The sequence below is a fragment of the Seriola lalandi genome, unplaced genomic scaffold, assembly GCF_002814215.2.
Source record: "Seriola lalandi dorsalis isolate HSWRI2012SDOR001 ecotype SW California unplaced genomic scaffold, Sedor1 jcf7180002054676, whole genome shotgun sequence".
NCBI lineage: Eukaryota > Metazoa > Chordata > Actinopteri > Carangiformes > Carangidae > Seriola > Seriola lalandi.
Window position 1 is genome coordinate 540,705 of NW_019525229.1, and position 19,292 is coordinate 559,996.

Here is a 19,292-nt window from a genome sequence, read left to right on the forward strand (position 1 = left end):
CTATGAATACATTTGAATTGAATTGAAATTGTTTATTAGCATTTAGGTCTCTGTGAATTTTGAATATAAGTTCATGTGTTTAAATGTTTGTGAGCTCAGGGACAGTCTGTGACAATCTTGCTCACGTTTTTATTTAGTTATTTATTTATTAAACAGTGTCCCATGAAGAGAGCCACATCGCCAAAATAAAAGCTGTATTATGGTTGCAATAAAGGGTAAAAACCTAGTTTGCATCTTGCTCATAGATAATTGTTTAAAATGGTCTGCTATGATCCGCCCTTTCAGACTGCAAGCTGCAAGTTGAAGCAGGAGCAGCACAAAGGGACAGGGTTGCCACACAGGAACAAGAACACATTTTGCTTTTCTGTGCTGCTGCAGATGAAATGTCAAACTTTAGTGCATATAGTTGGCAGCATCTGTCCCTCTCCTGTATTTATAAACCTTTTTTTGCAGCACATTTTAGATTCTGACGCCAACTTGTTTAAGAAATGCTGACTTGGCTGAGAAGTTGAACGACTACCTGCTTAATTTGCCTTATTTGAAACCCAGCCAGCAGCACACCTGTTCTCTGAGTGTGTCAGGTTGAGGCAGAGCTGTGACTTAGCCGTGTCACACTTTACAGACTTTTTTTTCTGCAGTTTCACCACATCAAAATCAGCACTAGCCGCCTAACTACAGCTACCAAAAAGCAAAACTTGTCCCTGTTTGACGGTGACCATGGCAACCTGCTCCCGGCGTCCGGCACTGTCATCGGTGAATACCCACGCAGGTGGGGATTCTCACCTCAACACAGCTGAGGTTTTTACAGGCCCGTGTGATTGACAGCTGTTAACACCCTCTCTGCAGGGAAGTTGTCCGCTTCGTGACCATATATGGAGGGATACGGAGGCGTGAGTCTACCTCATCGCATGACACACTCACACAGGGCTTGTAAGATGAAGGTGCACTGGGAGGTGAGTAAGAGGAGTGGAAGTCACACACACCATATTTGAACCGCAATGATACACTCACAGACACGTTCAAGTGCTTTTGTTGGCTACACTTAACTTGTGACTTGTTTAATTCCTGTCTGTAACTTTTAAACTATCATCTTCACTCAAACTGTCACTCATTAATAACATATCACGCTCCATTATTATGTGTGTGTGTGTGTGTGTGTGTGTGTGTGTGTGTGTGTGTGTGTGTGTGTGTGTGTGTGTGTGTGTTTTTTCCTGATCTTGGTGTGTCCCCGCAGTTGAACAGTATGCATGTGTGTGCATGTACAAGAAGGTGTGTGTGTACTGTACATCCTGACGTTAAATAAAACAGGCATGTAGATACACACACACACACACACACACACACACACACACATACACACACATAGCTGAGTAGCTCCCACTCCCTGTCCCACCCAGACACAGTGTTTGTCGTCCAAACAGTCGGATAACATTCAGTGACCAAGCTCATTCATTCTATCTGTATAAACACATACTTTCCATTAAGGTTTACCTGCTTATCAGTAAACAATAGTGATTTAGACACGTTAGTGGATATGGATAGAAGGCAGCTGACTTTATACCAGTGGCTGCCATTTGAACGTGGGTCACATATCGCACGCCTCAAACTAAAACACATTGTTTCTCTTGAATGTTAATAATTTTGTTATTAAATCAATATAAGATAAATGAGCTTGTGCGTTCCAAATGACATATTCATGGAGTTATGTTAGTATGGGATACTGTATGGACCTTATGCAGGATTACTGATGGGTAAGCATTGTGAAAAGGTCTTTTAAAGTCCAGTAAATGTCCTTTGACTGGTCAATTTGACAATTACAGAATATCAGGGTTGATTTGTAAAGTCAATTGGATCTATTAAATAAAGCTAATCACTTTCTTGTCTTTTTATTGGGCCTATTGACGTTCCTTTAAACTGAGAAGTGTGTCAGTGAGGTGCTATAACCAGCTGATGATATGTTGGCTACAGCCTGACCCATACTGGACTCCTGAGGCTAAAATGCAACATTTGGAAGTAAAAACGATATATGTGCCGATATTTTTGTCTTAAAGTAAAATATAATATAACATTTTTGTTTGGATGCTTTAAATTTGTGTCTTAAAGAATTGTGACCATATGTAATCATTTAAGGGGGTTTGACATTAATTAAAGAGAAGTTAATGATTATGAGTCTCATTGAGCTCCAAGGGGAAAATACCACCTTTTATATAAAACCTCATACAGGAGAAGACTTCAGTCTGTAATGTTATCAGAGGTTAAAGTTGGGTTGAAAGTCACATCTGTACTCTGCAGGTTTATGTCTGACAGCTGAGGACGTTAATGGTTAATGATTGATGGCTTCTGATATCAGAATGGGATGTTTGGTTTCTGCTGGTATGATGATTTGTGAGATGAATATTTTAGTCCTTGCTGAGTACGCCTCTATGTGTGTGAGATATAGGCAGGGGTATATTTGTCCCTCTATCTCTTGTTACTGATTTTAAATCATAACGTTAAGTCAATCTGTGTTTAACTATGTACAGGAGAGGTGTGTCCGGTTATGAAGAGAGAGAGAGAGAGAGAGAGAGACCTGCACGTTCGGGCAGGGTGGACGTGTGACGTTGTGTGTTAGGAGAGTGTGCTGAGCTCCCAGCTCTCAGTCATTCACTCAGACTCATACACAGAGGAGGTATTGCTCACCATTGCTCACACACACACACACACACACACACACACAGAAGGACAGGAGACAACAGAAACATATAAGGTAAGACTTGTTCCTCTTTATCTAAAAAAAACCCAAACATTTTGCTCATTGCTACATTGTCACATTGTTTTAAGTGTAAATGTCACGTGTCTATAAATTATTTTATACCAGAAACTTCACTTTACAGCTCCCTTGCTTCTTCTTCCAATAAATGGCAGGATGTTAAATTCTTTTCTTCTCATTCTTTCAGTCTTTTTTTCTGATTTTCTCAGTGTTAATCTGCTCGCTGCTCTATGAATCACTTGCTTTCTCTACACTCTCAACATTATGTCATTGAATTTTAAAACGTTGCTCTGCTGGTGTCTCCTTTATCCATCTTTGGTCACTCTCTGTTTCTTTTTTTATTTTCCTCATGTTCAATTATACTTATCTGCAGTTTAACTTTGTAATCTGAACCAGTGGCAGATGCTGTGAATTTCATCAGATTATGTGAGATGCTACCTGTCATATCTGAACCTGCTTAGCATACATTTCCACAGAATGCTGTTATCTTAACCACTCTCCTTTTTTACATAGCTATATGTGTTATACAAAAATTAATTATAACATTGTAACTTGTAAACTTTAGAAATGCTGGCAGGTAGATTTATTACCTTTGGACAGAGCCAGGCTAGCTGTTCATGAATTTCCCCTAAGGGATAAATAAAGTATTTATCTATCTATCTATCTATCTATCTATCTATCTATCTATCTATCTATCTATCTATCTATCTATCTATCTATTTCCAGTCTTTGTGCTAAGCTAAGCTAAGCTAATCAAAGCTAGCCAACTTCACATCAAGCATGCAGATATATTAGTGGTATTCACCCTCTCATCATCATCTCAGAGGGAAAGATAACGTAAGGGAAAATTATAATAACGAATAGGCGTCTTTTCAGTGGATTGTAGTGAAATGTAGATACTGACAGGTGAGATCAAAAGTGCATGCCAACAGAACAGTATTTATGCATATTTATGACGTAAGGTTGGAGGGTGATAAAGTTTATAGGGCAGAAACCATTAAGCGTGTTTCACTTTTGGTGAAAACCCAATCAATGATGTCACAGCGGGAAAACAGCTGCTGTGACCTCACTGATGCCCCCTCTATAAGTTGCGTTTTGACCCTTTCTCATATTTGTTGAAATTAGTGAATTTTGTCTGATAATTTGAACAAAAACCGAGTACAAGACAAAAGTTGGGCTGACTTTGGCAATGAGAGATAAGCAGTCATTGGTTTTGGCAGCTGTTCAGCATCCAGCTGGTTAGATCAGTGTCAAAGTCTGACTCTTGGTGTGCATGTGTGTGTTTATTTTCAGTTGTAAGTACATTCTGTCTTCATCTTTGACATCCAGTTATCACCACGACCCTGATAACATTGACTCTGACCTCCAGTGTCGAACACACACACACATATGTACTCAGCCATAGTCAAGTCAAAAGTAGAACTATGAGTGTGAAACACTATGACCAAAAGAGGATAGTTTGTTATTTTCCTCCATAAACATTTTGTGGTGTTTGCATAGCAGCAGCCTGTCCGCAGCAGCAGATCCACATAAAACATGTAGGGAATCACACTAACCCATGACACTGACATAGAATCTGAATTATCTTCCATCTTTGGTCTCATTTCATGCCATTTATCTCCTCTTTCATCTATATTATCTATCACCTTTCCTGAACTTTGGCTTATATGAAAATCTCTTGCAGCTACTATGAAATGAAGATTTTGAAAAAGATTGTGAGTGTGAACAGTGACCCAAAGAGTGAGTCTGAGAGCAGGGTTATGTAATGGCATTAAGCTAATCTCACTTGCCCCTTCTCTTTCAGAGGTGTGTGAGAAGTAAGAGCGTGGCAGAGGACACAAGAAGTGAAAGAGAAACAAGACACAACGAGAAACGATATGACGATTGGCAAGAACTCCCGGAAAAACTCAACCAGGAGCTCCATCCGGGCCCCAAAGTTTCTGGATAAATCCAGCGGCTTCTACGGTCGACTTGATGAGCCTGAGACCACCGGAGAAGGGGAGGAGGTGAGGGCAAACGCAGTAGAGGAGAGAGGGAGTGGGGTGGAGGATGCCAGCAGAGAAGGGAGAGCCATGAGCAGCCCGGCCACAAGTGTGGGGAACAATTCAGGGGCAGATGAGGTTGACGATGCTGAGGCATTTGAGTTCAATGAAGGGCTGATGGAAGACGATGGCGAGACTCTCCTGCGCAGGAAACCCAGCCGGCGCAGCAGCAGGTGGAGAAGAAGCTCCAGGAGGAAGCAGAAGGAGGGGAGGACCGAGGAGGATGCAGCCCGGGACGAGAGGCCCAGCCTGGGCAAGGAGAGTCTGGTTGACTCCCATGACCTGGAAGGCACCAGGGTGATGATTATGGTAGAGATGGAGAAACTGAAGCAGGTGGAGGAAGAGAATGAGAAAGCAGGAAGAGGGAATGAGCCCGCGCTTGTTCACTTCCCGGTCCGGGAAGATAAGGATGACCAGGTCCTCATCAGAGACAAGAAGAGGGGGAGGGAAGAGGAGGGAGAAGAGGAGAGGAGGATGAAGAGAGAGCAAGAGGAGGGGATGAAGGTGGTGAAGAGGAACACAATGAAGAATTACCGCAAGGTGAGAGAAATCAGACAATAGATACAAAGTGAGAGCCTTGTGTAGTTTCTATCAATTTGTTATCAGCATATTGCAGAAGAGCACACTTATTAACTTCTGCTTTCTGTCGCTCACATTTACATAAATTCCATATCCAGCCTAACCCCATCTGGTTAAACTTTAATCCCCTGAAGGTTACATAATCGTGTCCTCGGAGTTTGTGGAACAGAGGGTAAACTTCTCCCTCACCATCCTTCACATACTGGGCTATTAATCACCATGGAGACTATCATATCACCTTAATAACAGACCAGTAGGGTCAAGGTACAGCAGCCATTGGTGCATGTCACCAAAAACATTAAGCAACCTCCTCTGTTAGGATGTTTCCTTTACGTCATGTTTAATGACATGAAAACACTGAGCTGGAACAGAGGTTTCACTGACGGGCTTTTAGCTGTGCATGTGAACAAGCAGCGGTGTACCTGCACCGTATACCCTCACCTGATTCACATGCTCCTGAAGCTTTTCTGCTCACATGGAAACACATGCACAGAGGTGACATTCCTGTGCCCCGTGTATCATGTCCTTTGATCAGTGGAACGAAGTACGGCAGCGGCGACCCGCCTACTAAACCCACACCATGAAAACATTCCACTGCTGTTTAACCAATCAGCTGCACCCTCAGGCATCACAGGCTGACCTCTTGGTAGATTCAAAGGCAATCACACCAAAATCACAGCTAGTTTCTGTGCATAAGGGCAGGTGTAGAGAAGATACCTGTATTTTATAATGAAAAACGAGCAAGCTGAAAAGTGCTGGTTGAGATTTCTTGAGTCGCACAAAAATCACCAGCTACTACAGCAACAGGCTTTCAGCAGCGGGTCCTAAGATAAATCTGAGCGGTCTCAAGAGGATGAAAAGGCAAGAATGCTGAGAAACTATAGCTCTGCTACATACATTTTTCTTTTTGCTGTTATACAGCAGTAGTTTTATATCTTTAGGTCCCTAAACAGATTTCAAATACACCAACATGAGACAGATTATTTTCTGTTGAACTGCCACCACCCGGTGACATGTGAGACCAAGTAGCTCCAGACAAAACTGCGTTAGTTTTCCAGTGACTTGTTTTTTTTCCCAGATGGAATTAAGATAATTAATACAGCTGAGCACCTGCTTCACAAAATGGTCAACACTTTATTTTAAACATCTTTAATTTCCTGGGAGGTTCCCTTGAAACAATTATGTAGTTTCACATAGAGAGAGTCAGTTTGTACACTTGAACTATTTCCAATGAATAGTCTTTTAGTGAGTCAAGAGCAGGTCAGCTGAACATAGAAAAACGTGACTTTCCTCTGCAAGGAAGCAAACAATTGAACACATATGCGGCATAAAAGGATAAAGGAGTCATGACTGAGTATTTACTTGGGTTTAAATGGAACAGTTCTTTAAAGGAAATTCCTCTGAAAATACTACTTATAAATTCAACACAAGTAACAAAACGCCAACTAAAATAAAAGTCTCAACTTTATCTTCATTTTCCTTATAATAAGCACTACACAACACAATTCTTTCCAGGAAACCTTGAAGAATTTATATGATTATATTCTTAGGAAAACACAGAACCATCCTGAAAATGTTTAGCCACGCAGACAGCATGTCTTTAGGGTTGGCTAAGTCATTTGGGCCACAACTTTAGTCCAGACTGCAATTGGTGGTCCTTCAACTTTTCCTCTGGCACCATCAAGTTCAAATTTTTATGGTTTGTGAACAAACACTTGCGAAACTGATATCATTTCCATCAGCCCCGGTTGTACTTTGTGTTAAGTGCTAGTTAGAAAATGTAAAAACACACTAAATCACGAGGGTAGACATGGTTAATATACCTGCTAAATATCAACATATTAGCATTGTCATTGTGTGTATAATGTTAGCATTTATTTCATAGCACCAAAACGCCTTAGCTGCTAGCATGACCGCAATGGGACACAACATAAACAACTGCTTTCATCTTATTTATGTCTTTAGTATCTGTACAAAACTGTAATGATGAGGTGTGACTGTATAAATCACATTTCTGCTTCATATGTAGCGACCATTTTAAGGTCCAGTCTTATTGCTATATCTGACCTTACTAACCTTTACCCTCTTCTTCCCATCAGGCCTTGGACCGAGCATTTCGTCGCGGCTGGGAGGCCTTCATCACCAACCTCTACAGTGTCACGCTCACACCTGTGACATTATCATCGCCACCTTCACCTTTGTCAAAGAAGCAGCAACGAAACAACTCTGTGTTGGCTGAGTTTCGGTAGTACTGAACACTGACATGGACGATTAAAACAAATTAAGTAATTTGTACAAATCATGATTATGCTGAATAGTGATGGACAACAGAGGGGACCTTTATAGCTGCATGATGTGTTTGAGTCATTCATTAAGCCTCAGAAATATCAATTATTTATGTTAGTTACTGAGTCTTAATTACTTAACATCAAGTGTACTGCCTTGTCATATGGTGGCACACATTAGTTTGCACACATACTGCAGACCTTTTACTTTTACTAAAGGAGCTGGGGAGGTCAAGCTGTTGATTTTACATTGAAGTCTATGGGACTGACTTGAATTTTAAAGTTCAGTCTTTATGTGACTGAGTTCAGCTGACTCTAGTTCCCCTTTTCTATGTTGCTAATTTCAGATTTTAGTCAGAGGCGTAAGAATGTCTGAACATATCTTAACGTAGCTCCTTACATCCAGCCCACTATTAAGAGCTTGTAGTACAGATAATCTCTGCCCCTTTGGTTTAGCACTATGAAACGTAAGTGTTGATGTGTAAGCAAAGGGAATGGAAAATTTCCAAAGAGTAGTGATGACTTATTAGTTGACTTTTGTCCCGATAATATTCACAATTCTGTCTGGTAATCAGTGCCATTTATTGCTGCTAATCAGTAATCAGCTGTGGTTAATGACAGACACATGCATCCAGCTAGTCAGTGTCTACAGACACTGTCATTGTGATCCACATTAACACACATTTGTATGTTAAATAATTATGGAGAAACTGCAGTTAATACCTATTTTAACACGGGGTTTTCCCATCTGTGTGCGCACAGAAATACACAAGAGATGTCACGTAGTCCAGCTTGACAGTGTTTGACTTCCTCATGAGATAAAGTTCATCCCTGTGTGTGTTCTGGTGAAGGTTGTTTAACCTGATGGAACAAGACAGGAGAGTGTTTGCATGTTTGTGTTTGAGACAGAGCAACAGTTTTTATAGTCTGGTTATGAACCTGCAACAGCAACAACTGATTGTTTGATTGAAGCCGCACCATGTTTTATGTGTTTTGATTTGAAAAGAGTACGCCAACCTAAATCTCAAACAGTATTTAAGAGTTATTAATGACTGAACCTTGTTAAAATGTAAAACATGTTTACAATACACCTGCTGTAATTTTCTGTTATTCACTATCTATTTGGTTTTTATATTACCTCAAATGTTGTCCATGAAGAGCTGACTCAATAGGCTGCAGAAGAAAACTTCTCCTTATCATCTTAATGACTATCTTAAAAATTTGTTAATTTTTATAAAAAATCCTTTTGTATCCTCATGAAAGCTTCTGAAGTCTGAAACCATAACAAGAAACACTTTTCTGGGGGTAAATAAACACTGAAGTTATTCTACTGGCTATATTCATTTTTAAAGTAAAACTGTCACTGTAAATATCAACTGAGCTTCCTGAATTTTAAGTAGCTGACGTCAAAGTTATTATTCTATGGATGAATCAGAGTGAATGAGATGTCAAACACAGCATCACACCATCATAAGTCAACACCATGGCAACGGTTGCCATGAAACAATGAACAGCGTCAAAAGGTGGCTGAAGAAAATACGAAAATCACATGAAGATGTGACTTTTATGCACTGAACTCACAGTTGGCCCTTAGAAAAACTGTACTCAGCTTTGATCTAATCTGACTGTAATATACCATACACTATGGTATATTTACAGATATTCACTATGAGGACATGTGCTCTTTATACAGTAAATGAAGTAGCAAATGTACTATTTAAAGGCCTTTATAGTGCACATAATACCTACCACAATGCAATAGCTCAAAGTATAGTTTAATTAATTATTATTTTTATTAATTTCAAACATGAAAAATATAGCTTAGATAAAATGGTCAAAATTACTGCAGTGCTTGTAGTATAAAGTATATGTCAGTGTAGTACGATGAATAACTTTATTGTGAGACCAACATATTTTGATTAAGCCTATGTAATACAAGTGCTGCTGGAGTTTTGCCTCTTTAAGACTATTTCTTTCCATGCACCTTGAAAGTAGTTTAAGTTTCCCAGTAGAAATCAAAATGATTTAAGGATTTAAGGTGACCGTCTCTTTATCTGTGTATGTTTGTGTTAACTGTGTGTAGCTACAGAAACTTTTTATTTTGAAAACACTCAACAGGAACTGGTCTAACAGCATAAGTAAGGGAGTGTGGTTTCTGTTCTTCAGCGCAACTTCGATCATTTTGATATTAATTTCCACAAAATAAATGGCTGATAAATCTTAAAATGTTTTAATGGACGTGGGCATGACATGTTTTTGCTTCTACATGGGGACATAACGTCACTGCCATCTTGTGGATGTAAAAATTGTACTACTTTTTCTTTAACGGAAGTGACGCAAAGAATAAACTCTTTACACTTTCTTCAAGTTTCTTCAAAGTCTTTGCTCTCTAAACGGTGAGTATAAAGTATAAAATAGATTTCTTCTTCAGGTTTAATTCATGCAAAGCTACACGTAGCTCATGGAAATGTTGACGCAGGTTTCACCCGGCTTTACAGGGTGGGAGGAGTCCTTCAGGCGGGAGATAAAAAGCAGACGGACCCGCTTCCTCTTCCACTTGCTTCTCTCGTCTGGTCGTGGTAAGAGACTTATTTTTGTCAACGCTCATTCAATTGCAAACTTTTACATTACGATGTTGAACATACACTTGTGATAGTTTAGTGTTGTACTATTATAATAAACATGCATTGGCAGTTTATCCTTTTCAAGCTGTATTAAAAGCTAATGTGGTATTTTAGCAAGCAACGTAAGTGCAGAGTCCGGGTGCAGCATCCAATCCAATCCAATCCTTACTCATCCGTCAGTTAAACATATCAATGTTATCTGACATATTTGTTAACATTAAGTACAACATGTTTTCTAAACTCTGCACATAATATTTGTTGGAAAACTCAAGGTGAAATCTTGTACGACTGATCGTAATGGCCGCTGCGTGGTTGGTAGTGTCTCTCAATGATGAGAATTTTCACAGACCTGTACTGAATGACTGTGATTGTACTTTATTACTCTGATGTGAGACGCTATTACATTTTATATTTTACCGACCTGTGTGGGCCCGAACACGTTGAATGGAGCGGTCACGTGTTGGCCGACCAGAGGAAATGGACCTGCTAGCTGTAGCATGCTAATGCAATCATTTCTGCCCACTTTCCTTCCTCTAGATGGCGGGAGATCCAGAAACTGTTTGCTGCAAAGGTAATTTCTACCATGTGTTCACACTGTTGGATTGACTTGTCAACGCAAATAGTTAATGTGAATTGAATAGCATGGCATATCATGAAGCCTCGTGCTACAATGATGTCCTATTTGAACTCTCTCACTGAACATCTTTGAGGAAACTTTAATCTCTCAAAATACTGAGTAGCATGAAGCTGCTATTTTAAGTATTCACATTAAGATGCTCCATAAACTATGAAATGCACACTTAAATATTTTTCTCATTTTTTCCCCCCCTGTCCAGGTGTCATGACTGTTGCAAGATCATCCACAGAAGGTAATTTCAGTCATCTATTTACAGATCAGCCTTTAGTTGGCTCTTGAGGAGCTGTGTGTGCTGCAGTGATGATTCCCTGAACTCTCTCTTACTGAATCAGCTTTGAAGAAACTACTTTACCAGATTCTGAGTAGCACATGGGCTCCAACATCCAAATTGTTGCAGTTGTGGTTATTTTTCTTAAGATCAGAGACCTGTAGATTGGTCATGTTAAACTTGACAAGCTTTAATGAAATCTGACTTTTTATTTTTATAAATCTCTTCAGCTTTGCTGAATACTGACACTCAGATTTTCCTGTTTATGGCTAACCACTGGTTTTCTTTGTAGGTTGGTCTGCAGTGTTCGTTCACTTATGTCAAAACAGCTGGAAAGTGCACTGAGGTGAGTAAAAGATCTTTGTTCCAAGAGGTTATTTAGTATTTGGGTGTAAACATGATGATTACAATTAATGACAAGCATATGCCTGAATACAGTGATGTCAGCCTATAATCTGATCACCCCTAGTTGTACTAATAGAAAATGTTTACTTAAGCATGCGATTTACTGAGTGTTTCTTTGCTTGTTAGGAGTTTGACTAGAAGTCTGAGACAGGATGCTCCCTCAACATCTGAACATGTAAGTCTCTACATAAGTTTTAGTGATTTGTAATCATAAGAAAAGCCTTTCCTGCACTTGAACAAGTCTCCAGTTCATCTGGCTTTAAATTGTGAACAGAAATCTTAAATGCAAATTTCAACATATTTGAGCTCAGCTCATCACTGCATTTAATTTTGGCATTAAGTGTTAGTTCCCTACAATGTTATGTCAATGGCAAGGTTTTTCTGACTGTTTGAAAGGATGACATGGGGTAGCACCCATCAAACACCTGGACGACTAATGTCACATGGCAATTTGTCACCAAAGCCCTGATCAAACACTGACTCTTGATATGTTGCAAAAGGTTCCAGTTGAACTGTGCTGAAGAGCCACTTTGTCTTGCAGGGGCCTCTTGAGTGGACACTTGGAAAAGGAAGATGCCAATTGGAAGTCACATGGTACTTTTTCCCTATCCTCCTCCTGTTCCCTTGCATCTTATTTTAAAGTGACTAAGGACTTCATGTCTGCTCATAATGCAGTTCCAATGATGATGATACTTAGCTCACTTTGATCCAATGTGAAACGACACGAACATCTGAGCAACTGCATTTATGTATAACTTTTTTGCTTGGTTAACTGTCTTTATTGCACTTAAATTGCAAGTACTTTCTAAAACTATTTGGCTTATAATGCTGCAACATGTGTGCTGTAACATAGCAGCTTGATCAACAAAGTGATCTGCACAACTAAAATATTTTAAACTCAACTTGTGAATGAATGCAAAATAGGGTTTCTTTTGAACAATGTGTAGTAAACTAAATTTTGTCTTCCGTCACCAGGTGATTCATCAACCGCTTCAGCAACATGATGGAAGTGCTCTAGTTGAAGGTAAAATTTAGTTGCAAGTTAAATACTACCAGTAGCTTTTATTCCCAGACCTGCTGTATATGATGAGATATATTTGGAATCTCGTTCGTCTGAAATCCTGTTGAGAAATGGAATCTCTGATATCTGAAGGTCAACAGTTGATGGTATAAACCTTGTTGCCATTTTGTAGTCGGACCTGACAGTATCTTGTCTGTTACAGGTGCTTGGTATTGGAAGATGCCCTCAACTTCTCACAAAGGTGCCAGTCCAGGTGAGTCCTTGAGGCATTGACTCCTGTTAGTAGGTTCAGTTTTTATGACTGCCTATAAACTAGTCCGGTTGGTGGATATGGAAACAGATTTTTTTAATAACTGAAGACATTCTGTCCCATCATTTGCCCAGTATGAACAGAAATGGTTACAGCAAGTTAAACCTGTTCCAGTGTTCATATAGCACCTGATTAAGAAACTTAAATTTGATTAATGTTGGCTTTAGGGAAAAGAAAAGCAGCATCATTAAGCTTAAATCACACGGCATAGGTGAAGGCAGGTAAGTTCCAAGCTCAGCTATCGGTGTTAACACCCTGTTTCCTTCATGATGACACCCGCACAAGTCTTACGCCTTGTGTCAATGCCAGAACCTGAAAAGGTGAACCCACTGGTGTTACCTTGGCAATAAGGGGAAGACCTGTTGGGGTTACCAACAGTCTGAATGGAAACATGCTAAACACAGATGAGAAATGTTATGATCTAGAGGCCATCTTAATTGTTTTTTGCTTTTGTTTTGACTGAAGGTAACAATCGGTGCATCATCTGAAGTGAACTTGCATCGTCTGACAGGAATTTCTTGCTTGTCTGTTCCATTAGGACTGAACTGAAGTCACTGGGGTTGATGAGACTATCAGAGTTGAGGTAGGTATCTGCTTGGTGTGGTTGCTGATTATTGTCAAGTAGATGTGATGAGTTCTCTATTACCGCCCCAGTCTGAGAATTCATGACTGATTGGTATCCCCTCTGATCACACGAGTTGAGAAATTGTCATTCACACTAATGAAGCTAGAGTGACTGACTGACCCTTTTCACCTGTTTGTAGGTTTGGAAATGCTGTCTGCCCCTTCGACATCTGGGGCTGTGCTGCAGGTAAATGAGTGTTTAGTTGGCCTTTCTGGTATGTACAGGGGGTTGATCTGAACAATTAGAAAATGAGCAGTTCATCTGTCATTAATCAGCATGTGTGTCATTTACTGAATTGCTTTGTAACCATCTGTATCTTAACACAAAGCTGCTGAATTAAACTTTGTAAGTTGAATTTTAACACATGGGACCACAATGTGCTTGTTTGAACTGTTCAAACTTTGGATTGGAAGTCATTTGTAAACCTCAAGAGTCCTTGCCAAGAAAGGCTTTTGAGTTGTAGACAAAAGGATGGAAAATATGCTTCAACTAAACAAGTGCAGTTATAAGATTTCAAATAAACTTGAGCAAACTATTAAAGCAAGACAGTTAAAAGCTTGAACCTGAGAATGTATACTTGCTTACCCCAAAACATTAGCAGCTCAAGAGCCCATTATTTCTCCACAAATGATATGGCTTCAAAGACAATTTTGTAAAATTAAACTGCAACAGTGCTGAAAATTGAAAGTGAGCAAAGGCTAAATGCATATAAAGTTTTGTACAATTGAAAATTTAGTTTTGTAGTTGACTTAAATTCCTAACAATTTTTAATCTCCCCTCCTCCCTCCCAGGTCAGACAGTCCTCTGCATCAACTGATTTTTGGTGAGTGTTTTTAATGGAAGATTTCCATTTCATGTCCTGAAACAATGTCCCAATTAAGTGTGAAAGCTAAAGTGATGAGTTCTTTATTACCGCCCCAGTCTGAGAATTCATGACTGATTGGTATCCCCTCTGATCGTGAGACTAAAAGCTTTAGTTTCTCTGTATTAGTGTCTCTGTATTTGTCACTTACAAAGTGTTCATGTTTCAGGTCGGCATCAAGCTAAGTCTTCTTGGGATGCTGCCTGCTGCGTTGGCATGTATGGTAAGAGTTAAACTTTCAATCAAGGTTCAATGTGGAAGTGATGAGTTCTTTATTACCGCCCCAGTCTGAAAATTCATGACTGATTGGTATCCCCTCTGATCATGATTAAAAGCTTTAGTTTCTCTATATTGGTGTCTTTGCCTTTTGGTATTTGTCATTTACAAAGTGTTCATGTTTCAGATTGCTGTTAAGCAAGTCTTCTGGGATGCTGCTTTGGCATGTATGGTAAGAGTTAAACTTTCAATTAATGTTCAATGTGGAAGTGATGAGTTCTTTATTACCGCCCCAGTCTGAAAATTCATGACTGATTGGTATCCCCTCTGATCAAAACTATAACAACATTTTCAGTTGAAATCAATGCAGCTTTTACCACCCAGTTCTAAGTGTCTTATTTTGCAGAGTTGGGACAGAACCTGGACGCCATCATATTCTCCAAGATTGCTGCAGTTTCTCTTGAGCTCAACTGGCTGCTTAGAATATCTGATTAAAATGTTTGTGTGATATTAAAATGTATCCAGCTGACTGACCTATTTTAAGGTTTTTCCTTCTGAGCTATGGAAATCTTAAATAAAGAAACTTCACTTCAAGCTCTTTGTGTGGTTCAAATTTGTAGTCTCACCGATCCTGTCACTTTTTGGTGGAGGCAAAGCTTTTCTTCAATTTTGGCATACAGGGTATTTGCCCACTTGTAACCATTTTATAAATTGGCAATTAGCTTTACAGATACCCCATTCAATTGCATACTTTTTTTTTTTTTTTTTCCCTAAAATCAAACTGATCAAGAGTTGACTAATTGTATCTGTAATCCAAGATCAAATCAGTCCAAAAATAAAATCACTTGGTGATTCTCATTGCTCAAATTTAGTGCATCAAAAGTGGGAGGTCTTCCAGCTGTAGCTCATCCAACCTACACAAGATATGGAGTCACATGTTACAACTGCAAAGCGTTTCAGGCAGTGAAACAAACACTGATTAGAGTTAATCAAGAGGACACTTTAAAATTAGCAGGACATTATCTAAGACAGCTTGTGGTGCCACTAAATAAATGGAAATTTAAATTGCCAATTAACAGATGAGCTAACTGCAGCATTCTACATGAGTAGATGACATTCAAGGGTAAATTTTAACCTGGTGACAATTCATTAGGCATCAAGTTTTATTAGAAACATTTGATACAGTGAGGCATTACATACATACAGTTGTGTGTAAACAAAACTCAAGGTTTCAGTACATTTGAAATCAGAGGAATTCTCACTGTTGATCACTCTCCCTCCAAGATACCTGGATCAACAGCCTACATGAACATAGAATGAGAAAAAAAAAAAGCTGTGTGCATTAGGTGATCATGGATACAGTCAGCTCTGGAGACTGCAAACAGCTGATGGAACAAAAAAAATGGAGCTTTTTTGATACTTCTGAACTCCATGGTCATGCTCAGTCGGCAGTGAAGATCCTCGCAGCGATATCATCTAATAGCCAGTCCACTCCAGATAACAAGTTCTCTCCTGTTACTGCACTGCAGCCAATGATACACCAGTGATGACTTTTAATCTCATCCAGAGCCAGCGCCTGCAGGAGCGAACACACGCAGCGTAAAAACAGATGATGTACAACTTGCGGATAATTCAAGTGTAATATGACAAAAAAATTTGAAACGGCTCTATTAAGACATATTTCACCGTGACATTTCTGAAATACATAAGCAATCGTAAAGTGAGTGTAAATCTCACCTCTCGTATCGCCTCTTTGGAAAGGGCTCCTGGTAAGTCCTGTTTGTTGGCAAAAACCAGCAGTGTTGCACCAGCTAACCTCTGCAGGGAGGAAAGGACAAGGAAGAGAGCATGATACCAAATGTGTTGTGTATAAATCACTGACGTGTGCTAAGGGCTGCTCGATACTCTCCTTAATTTGACAATACAGTATTGTTTGGATTTAACACTGGTTTCTGAGGAATAAGACATGTTAGTTAAATTAAATTCAGAGTTTAACGTGTTGTTCCACGACAATGAAATCTTTATCCGCTAACACAGCAAAGTTCAAAGACGATTCAGCGTCATATTTATGAAGATGCAGACAACATGCCAGTGACTAACCAGCTAACCAACCGACTGGTCCTCGGGGTTAGTGAGTGACTGCCAGTTTTTTGTTTCCAACACCTAGTTCTCTGATCTAAAAGATACTGCAACCACAATAAAAATTTAATCTGAGAATTTTTAAATACCACATAGAAAGCAATTCTACCTCAATTCAATGTAACAGTACTTCCTTGCAATATGAATAATCAATTAACACGACCTCTACCCATGAATGAACAGGCCCGAGGGGTCAGTCACTGATAACATTTCTTGTTTGTCATAGAGCTCAGTTACAAGTCTACACAGACAAATTATCCCAAAGAGACAAAATGACCACAAAGACACATTCTGTGTCTTTCAGGCTGGGGAGAGTTTTTTTTTTTCAGAGCCTTTTACTTGTCATGCCTGGATCCAGATGATGGGGAGAAAACACACACATATTTACCAATTAAAAAATAAATTATTAATTTAAGTTTTAACTAAAATCTACACATAATGAGTTGATACTTCCAGGCAACTGTCCCCCAACAGCTGAAAGTAATATCTGACTACAGTCTACAGTCTACTGCAGGAAAGAAAAAAATCCTTGATGACATTTCTTAATACTTTCTGAGGCGTATTTTGAGGAAATAAATTCAGTGCTATGTAAAACTTTTCAAGACATGCAGATATACGCTGTGATAACACCAGTGTGTGTAATTCAGTATACCTCCTCCAGCAGCAGTGAACTGAGTTCCTGCCTGCAATCCTCCAGTCTGAGTCTGTCTGCGCTGTCCACCACCCACACCAGCCCGTCTGTGCTCTCAAAGTAGTTCCTCCAGTAGGAACGGAGCGACTTCTGACCTCCTACATCCCAAATATTTAATTTAAACCTAGAAAAAACAGAGAGAGGACAACATTAGGAATGTGGAGAAAAATACAGCCTGTTATTGTGGAAAGCCCTGTAAAAAAAATGAAAAATTATGTAGAAAGCAACTGACATTAAACCAGATTTTTTGACTCATGAGTTACAGTACTATGCAAAAGATTTCGGCACTTTAGTTGTTTAGATTAATTCTGCAGCCTGACATCAAGCCTGAACATACAGCCAGACATAAAGAACTTTCTTCAGAGACAGAAGAACATGAGTCCTCCAAAAGAGCCATGATCTCAACACCATGGAGTCAGTATGGGATTACATGAAGAGACAGAAGACCCTGAAACAGCCTCAATCCACAAGAAGTTCTCCAAGATGCTTGCAACCAGGTACCTTGAGAAACGGAGCGCAAGTGTACCAAGGAGAATTGATGCTGTTTTAAAAGGCAAAGGTTGGTCAAACCAAATATTGATTTGATTTAGGTTTTTTTCTGATTACTTCACTTTGTGTTAGGTTAACTGACTTTAATACCTAAAGTTTTTGCACAGTACTGTATGCCCATGGGGTGTATGAGCGGGTTCTGAAAGACAAATACAGGACACTAATCGCCCATAACATTTTAGGAACTACATCTGTATTTCAGAAAATGTGTTTAAGCCATAGATCTTTTTCTGAGCAGGCATTTTAACTCGTCATAGATTGAGAGATGTTAAGTTTCCAAGTGTGACAGCATGCACAGAGCCAGGACCCTGAAACTAAAGCAGCTAGAAATAATTCTACCATGAATCATTGTATGAATTACATCTGTGCTTGTCCTAGACTATGTATAAATGCCTTCACTGAAAATGACCTCTTGAGAAAGACTGTACAGTACGTGCTGTATATAAGAAACAATACCCGTATGAATAAATGTCATATCATGCTGTAGCTCCGCTGTTTGTGTTACCCTCTGTGCTCCAGTGTTTTGATGTTGAAGCCCAGGGTTGGGGAGATGGTGCTGACGTCTTCTCCGTTAAACTTCTTTAGGATGGTCGTTTTTCCTGCGTTGTCCAGACCTCTGCACGAGCCAGGTTAAAGAACAAACTGACACACCAGAGTATTTAATTGTTAAATGCTGCCACCAACTATCAGTTATTTTACAGCCTAGTGCTTCATAGCTAGCAAGTTAGCATGATACAGCACGAAATACGTAAAACAAACTTCACAAGCATAACACCGTTTATTATCTAAACATACGGATATAAAGTGCTGCTCGTGGTTTTTATGTTATTGACAGTTATAATAACACGTTAGTGCATGGATGCTACTTTGTTACCATCTAAGCTAGTAAACTCTTACAGAGAGGATACAACATCAGAAGCCTCATCTCCCGCTCCTTCTGCTTCATCTTCTTCAAAATCGTCAACAAACCCATCGCAGCACTGTGTCGCTCAGCTGCTGTTGTTACAAATATATATATATATATATATTCGTTACAGATAAAGGGTTTAATATGAAAGATATTTGGCATCCATAAGCAGCATTGCGATGCAGGAAGCGATTGTAATTCTAATCCCGCCTCACGTAGCAACCGATTGGTCTGTTTAGTGAGGAGCGAACGTTGATTGGTTTTGGAAAACATTCTAAGATGGCTGATTGGTCAGTAACCATTCTAAGGTGTGGCCGTGCTGTAGAGGCACTGCGCATTTGTATGTCTTTGGTGCCCCCGTCTGTCTGCTGTCGGAATTACAG

General features: G+C 39.5%; 3 protein-coding genes and 8 non-coding genes across 11 annotated transcripts; 10 read left to right on the forward strand and 1 right to left on the reverse strand.

Moving 5' to 3' along the window:
* Window positions 1–2,570: 2,570 nt before the first annotated feature.
* LOC111666407 (uncharacterized) lies at window positions 2,571–8,985 on the forward strand. Its single transcript, XM_023421736.2, has 3 exons — window positions 2,571–2,746; window positions 4,554–5,331; window positions 7,470–8,985. The coding sequence occupies exons 2-3, from the start codon at window positions 4,627–4,629 to the stop codon at window positions 7,617–7,619; spliced, it is 855 nt and encodes a 284-aa protein (XP_023277504.1). The 5' UTR covers window positions 2,571–2,746; window positions 4,554–4,626; the 3' UTR covers window positions 7,620–8,985.
* Window positions 8,986–10,122: 1,137 nt separating this feature from the next.
* On the forward strand, window positions 10,123–15,217 carry LOC111666423 (uncharacterized). Its single transcript, XM_087178116.1, has 14 exons — window positions 10,123–10,234; window positions 10,817–10,850; window positions 11,116–11,148; window positions 11,477–11,530; window positions 11,716–11,764; window positions 12,131–12,183; window positions 12,565–12,613; window positions 12,813–12,863; window positions 13,386–13,503; window positions 13,685–13,731; window positions 14,337–14,368; window positions 14,577–14,630; window positions 14,811–14,855; window positions 15,030–15,217. The coding sequence occupies exons 1-7, from the start codon at window positions 10,123–10,125 to the stop codon at window positions 12,566–12,568; spliced, it is 339 nt and encodes a 112-aa protein (XP_087034242.1). The 3' UTR covers window positions 12,569–12,613; window positions 12,813–12,863; window positions 13,386–13,503; window positions 13,685–13,731; window positions 14,337–14,368; window positions 14,577–14,630; window positions 14,811–14,855; window positions 15,030–15,217.
* LOC111666450 (small nucleolar RNA SNORD26) lies at window positions 11,209–11,283 on the forward strand. The gene has a single exon (XR_002761593.1). It is a non-coding gene; the product is annotated as a small nucleolar RNA SNORD26 (small nucleolar RNA).
* On the forward strand, window positions 12,265–12,329 carry LOC111666449 (small nucleolar RNA SNORD29). Its single transcript, XR_002761592.1, has one exon. It is a non-coding gene; the product is annotated as a small nucleolar RNA SNORD29 (small nucleolar RNA).
* On the forward strand, window positions 12,669–12,738 carry LOC111666453 (small nucleolar RNA SNORD30). The gene has a single exon (XR_002761594.1). It is a non-coding gene; the product is annotated as a small nucleolar RNA SNORD30 (small nucleolar RNA).
* Window positions 13,182–13,308, forward strand: LOC111666448 (small nucleolar RNA SNORD22). The gene has a single exon (XR_002761591.1). It is a non-coding gene; the product is annotated as a small nucleolar RNA SNORD22 (small nucleolar RNA).
* On the forward strand, window positions 13,540–13,615 carry LOC111666447 (small nucleolar RNA SNORD31). Its single transcript, XR_002761590.1, has one exon. It is a non-coding gene; the product is annotated as a small nucleolar RNA SNORD31 (small nucleolar RNA).
* On the forward strand, window positions 14,433–14,506 carry LOC111666446 (small nucleolar RNA SNORD31). The gene has a single exon (XR_002761589.1). It is a non-coding gene; the product is annotated as a small nucleolar RNA SNORD31 (small nucleolar RNA).
* LOC111666454 (small nucleolar RNA SNORD31) lies at window positions 14,661–14,734 on the forward strand. Its single transcript, XR_002761595.1, has one exon. It is a non-coding gene; the product is annotated as a small nucleolar RNA SNORD31 (small nucleolar RNA).
* Window positions 14,886–14,959, forward strand: LOC111666445 (small nucleolar RNA SNORD31). Its single transcript, XR_002761588.1, has one exon. It is a non-coding gene; the product is annotated as a small nucleolar RNA SNORD31 (small nucleolar RNA).
* A 551-nt stretch (window positions 15,218–15,768) lies between the features above and the next one.
* On the reverse strand, window positions 15,769–19,115 carry arl2 (ADP-ribosylation factor-like 2). Its single transcript, XM_023421756.2, has 5 exons — window positions 18,911–19,115; window positions 18,508–18,618; window positions 17,415–17,577; window positions 16,361–16,441; window positions 15,769–16,199 (listed from the first exon to the last, which is right to left on the reverse strand). Exons 1-5 carry the CDS (start codon window positions 19,069–19,071, stop codon window positions 16,065–16,067), a joined length of 651 nt encoding a protein of 216 aa, XP_023277524.1. The 5' UTR covers window positions 19,072–19,115; the 3' UTR covers window positions 15,769–16,064.
* Between the last annotated feature and the right edge of the window lie 177 nt (window positions 19,116–19,292).

What these genes read in the sequence shown, in the direction of transcription:
- LOC111666407 (XM_023421736.2), top strand. Translation starts at nt 4,627, where the DNA reads ATGACGATTGGCAAGAACTCCCGGAAAAACTCAACCAGGAGCTCCATC. An exon ending in CAATGAAGAATTACCGCAAG is followed by an intron (nt 5,332 to 7,469) that starts GTGAGAGAAATC and finishes TCTTCCCATCAG; the next exon opens with GCCTTGGACCGAGCATTTCG.
- LOC111666423 (XM_087178116.1), top strand. Translation starts at nt 10,123, where the DNA reads ATGTTGACGCAGGTTTCACCCGGCTTTACAGGGTGGGAGGAGTCCTTC. An exon ending in GCTTCTCTCGTCTGGTCGTG is followed by an intron (nt 10,235 to 10,816) that starts GTAAGAGACTTA and finishes TCCTTCCTCTAG; the next exon opens with ATGGCGGGAGATCCAGAAAC. An exon ending in CTCCCTCAACATCTGAACAT is followed by an intron (nt 11,765 to 12,130) that starts GTAAGTCTCTAC and finishes TTTGTCTTGCAG; the next exon opens with GGGCCTCTTGAGTGGACACT.
- arl2 (XM_023421756.2), bottom strand. Translation starts at nt 19,071, where the DNA reads ATGCCAAATATCTTTCATATTAAACCCTTTATCTGTAACGAATATATA. An exon ending in AAAACACTGGAGCACAGAGG is followed by an intron (nt 17,578 to 18,507) that starts GTAACACAAACA and finishes TGTTTTTTCTAG; the next exon opens with GTTTAAATTAAATATTTGGG. An exon ending in GTTCACTGCTGCTGGAGGAG is followed by an intron (nt 16,442 to 17,414) that starts GTATACTGAATT and finishes TCCTCCCTGCAG; the next exon opens with AGGTTAGCTGGTGCAACACT.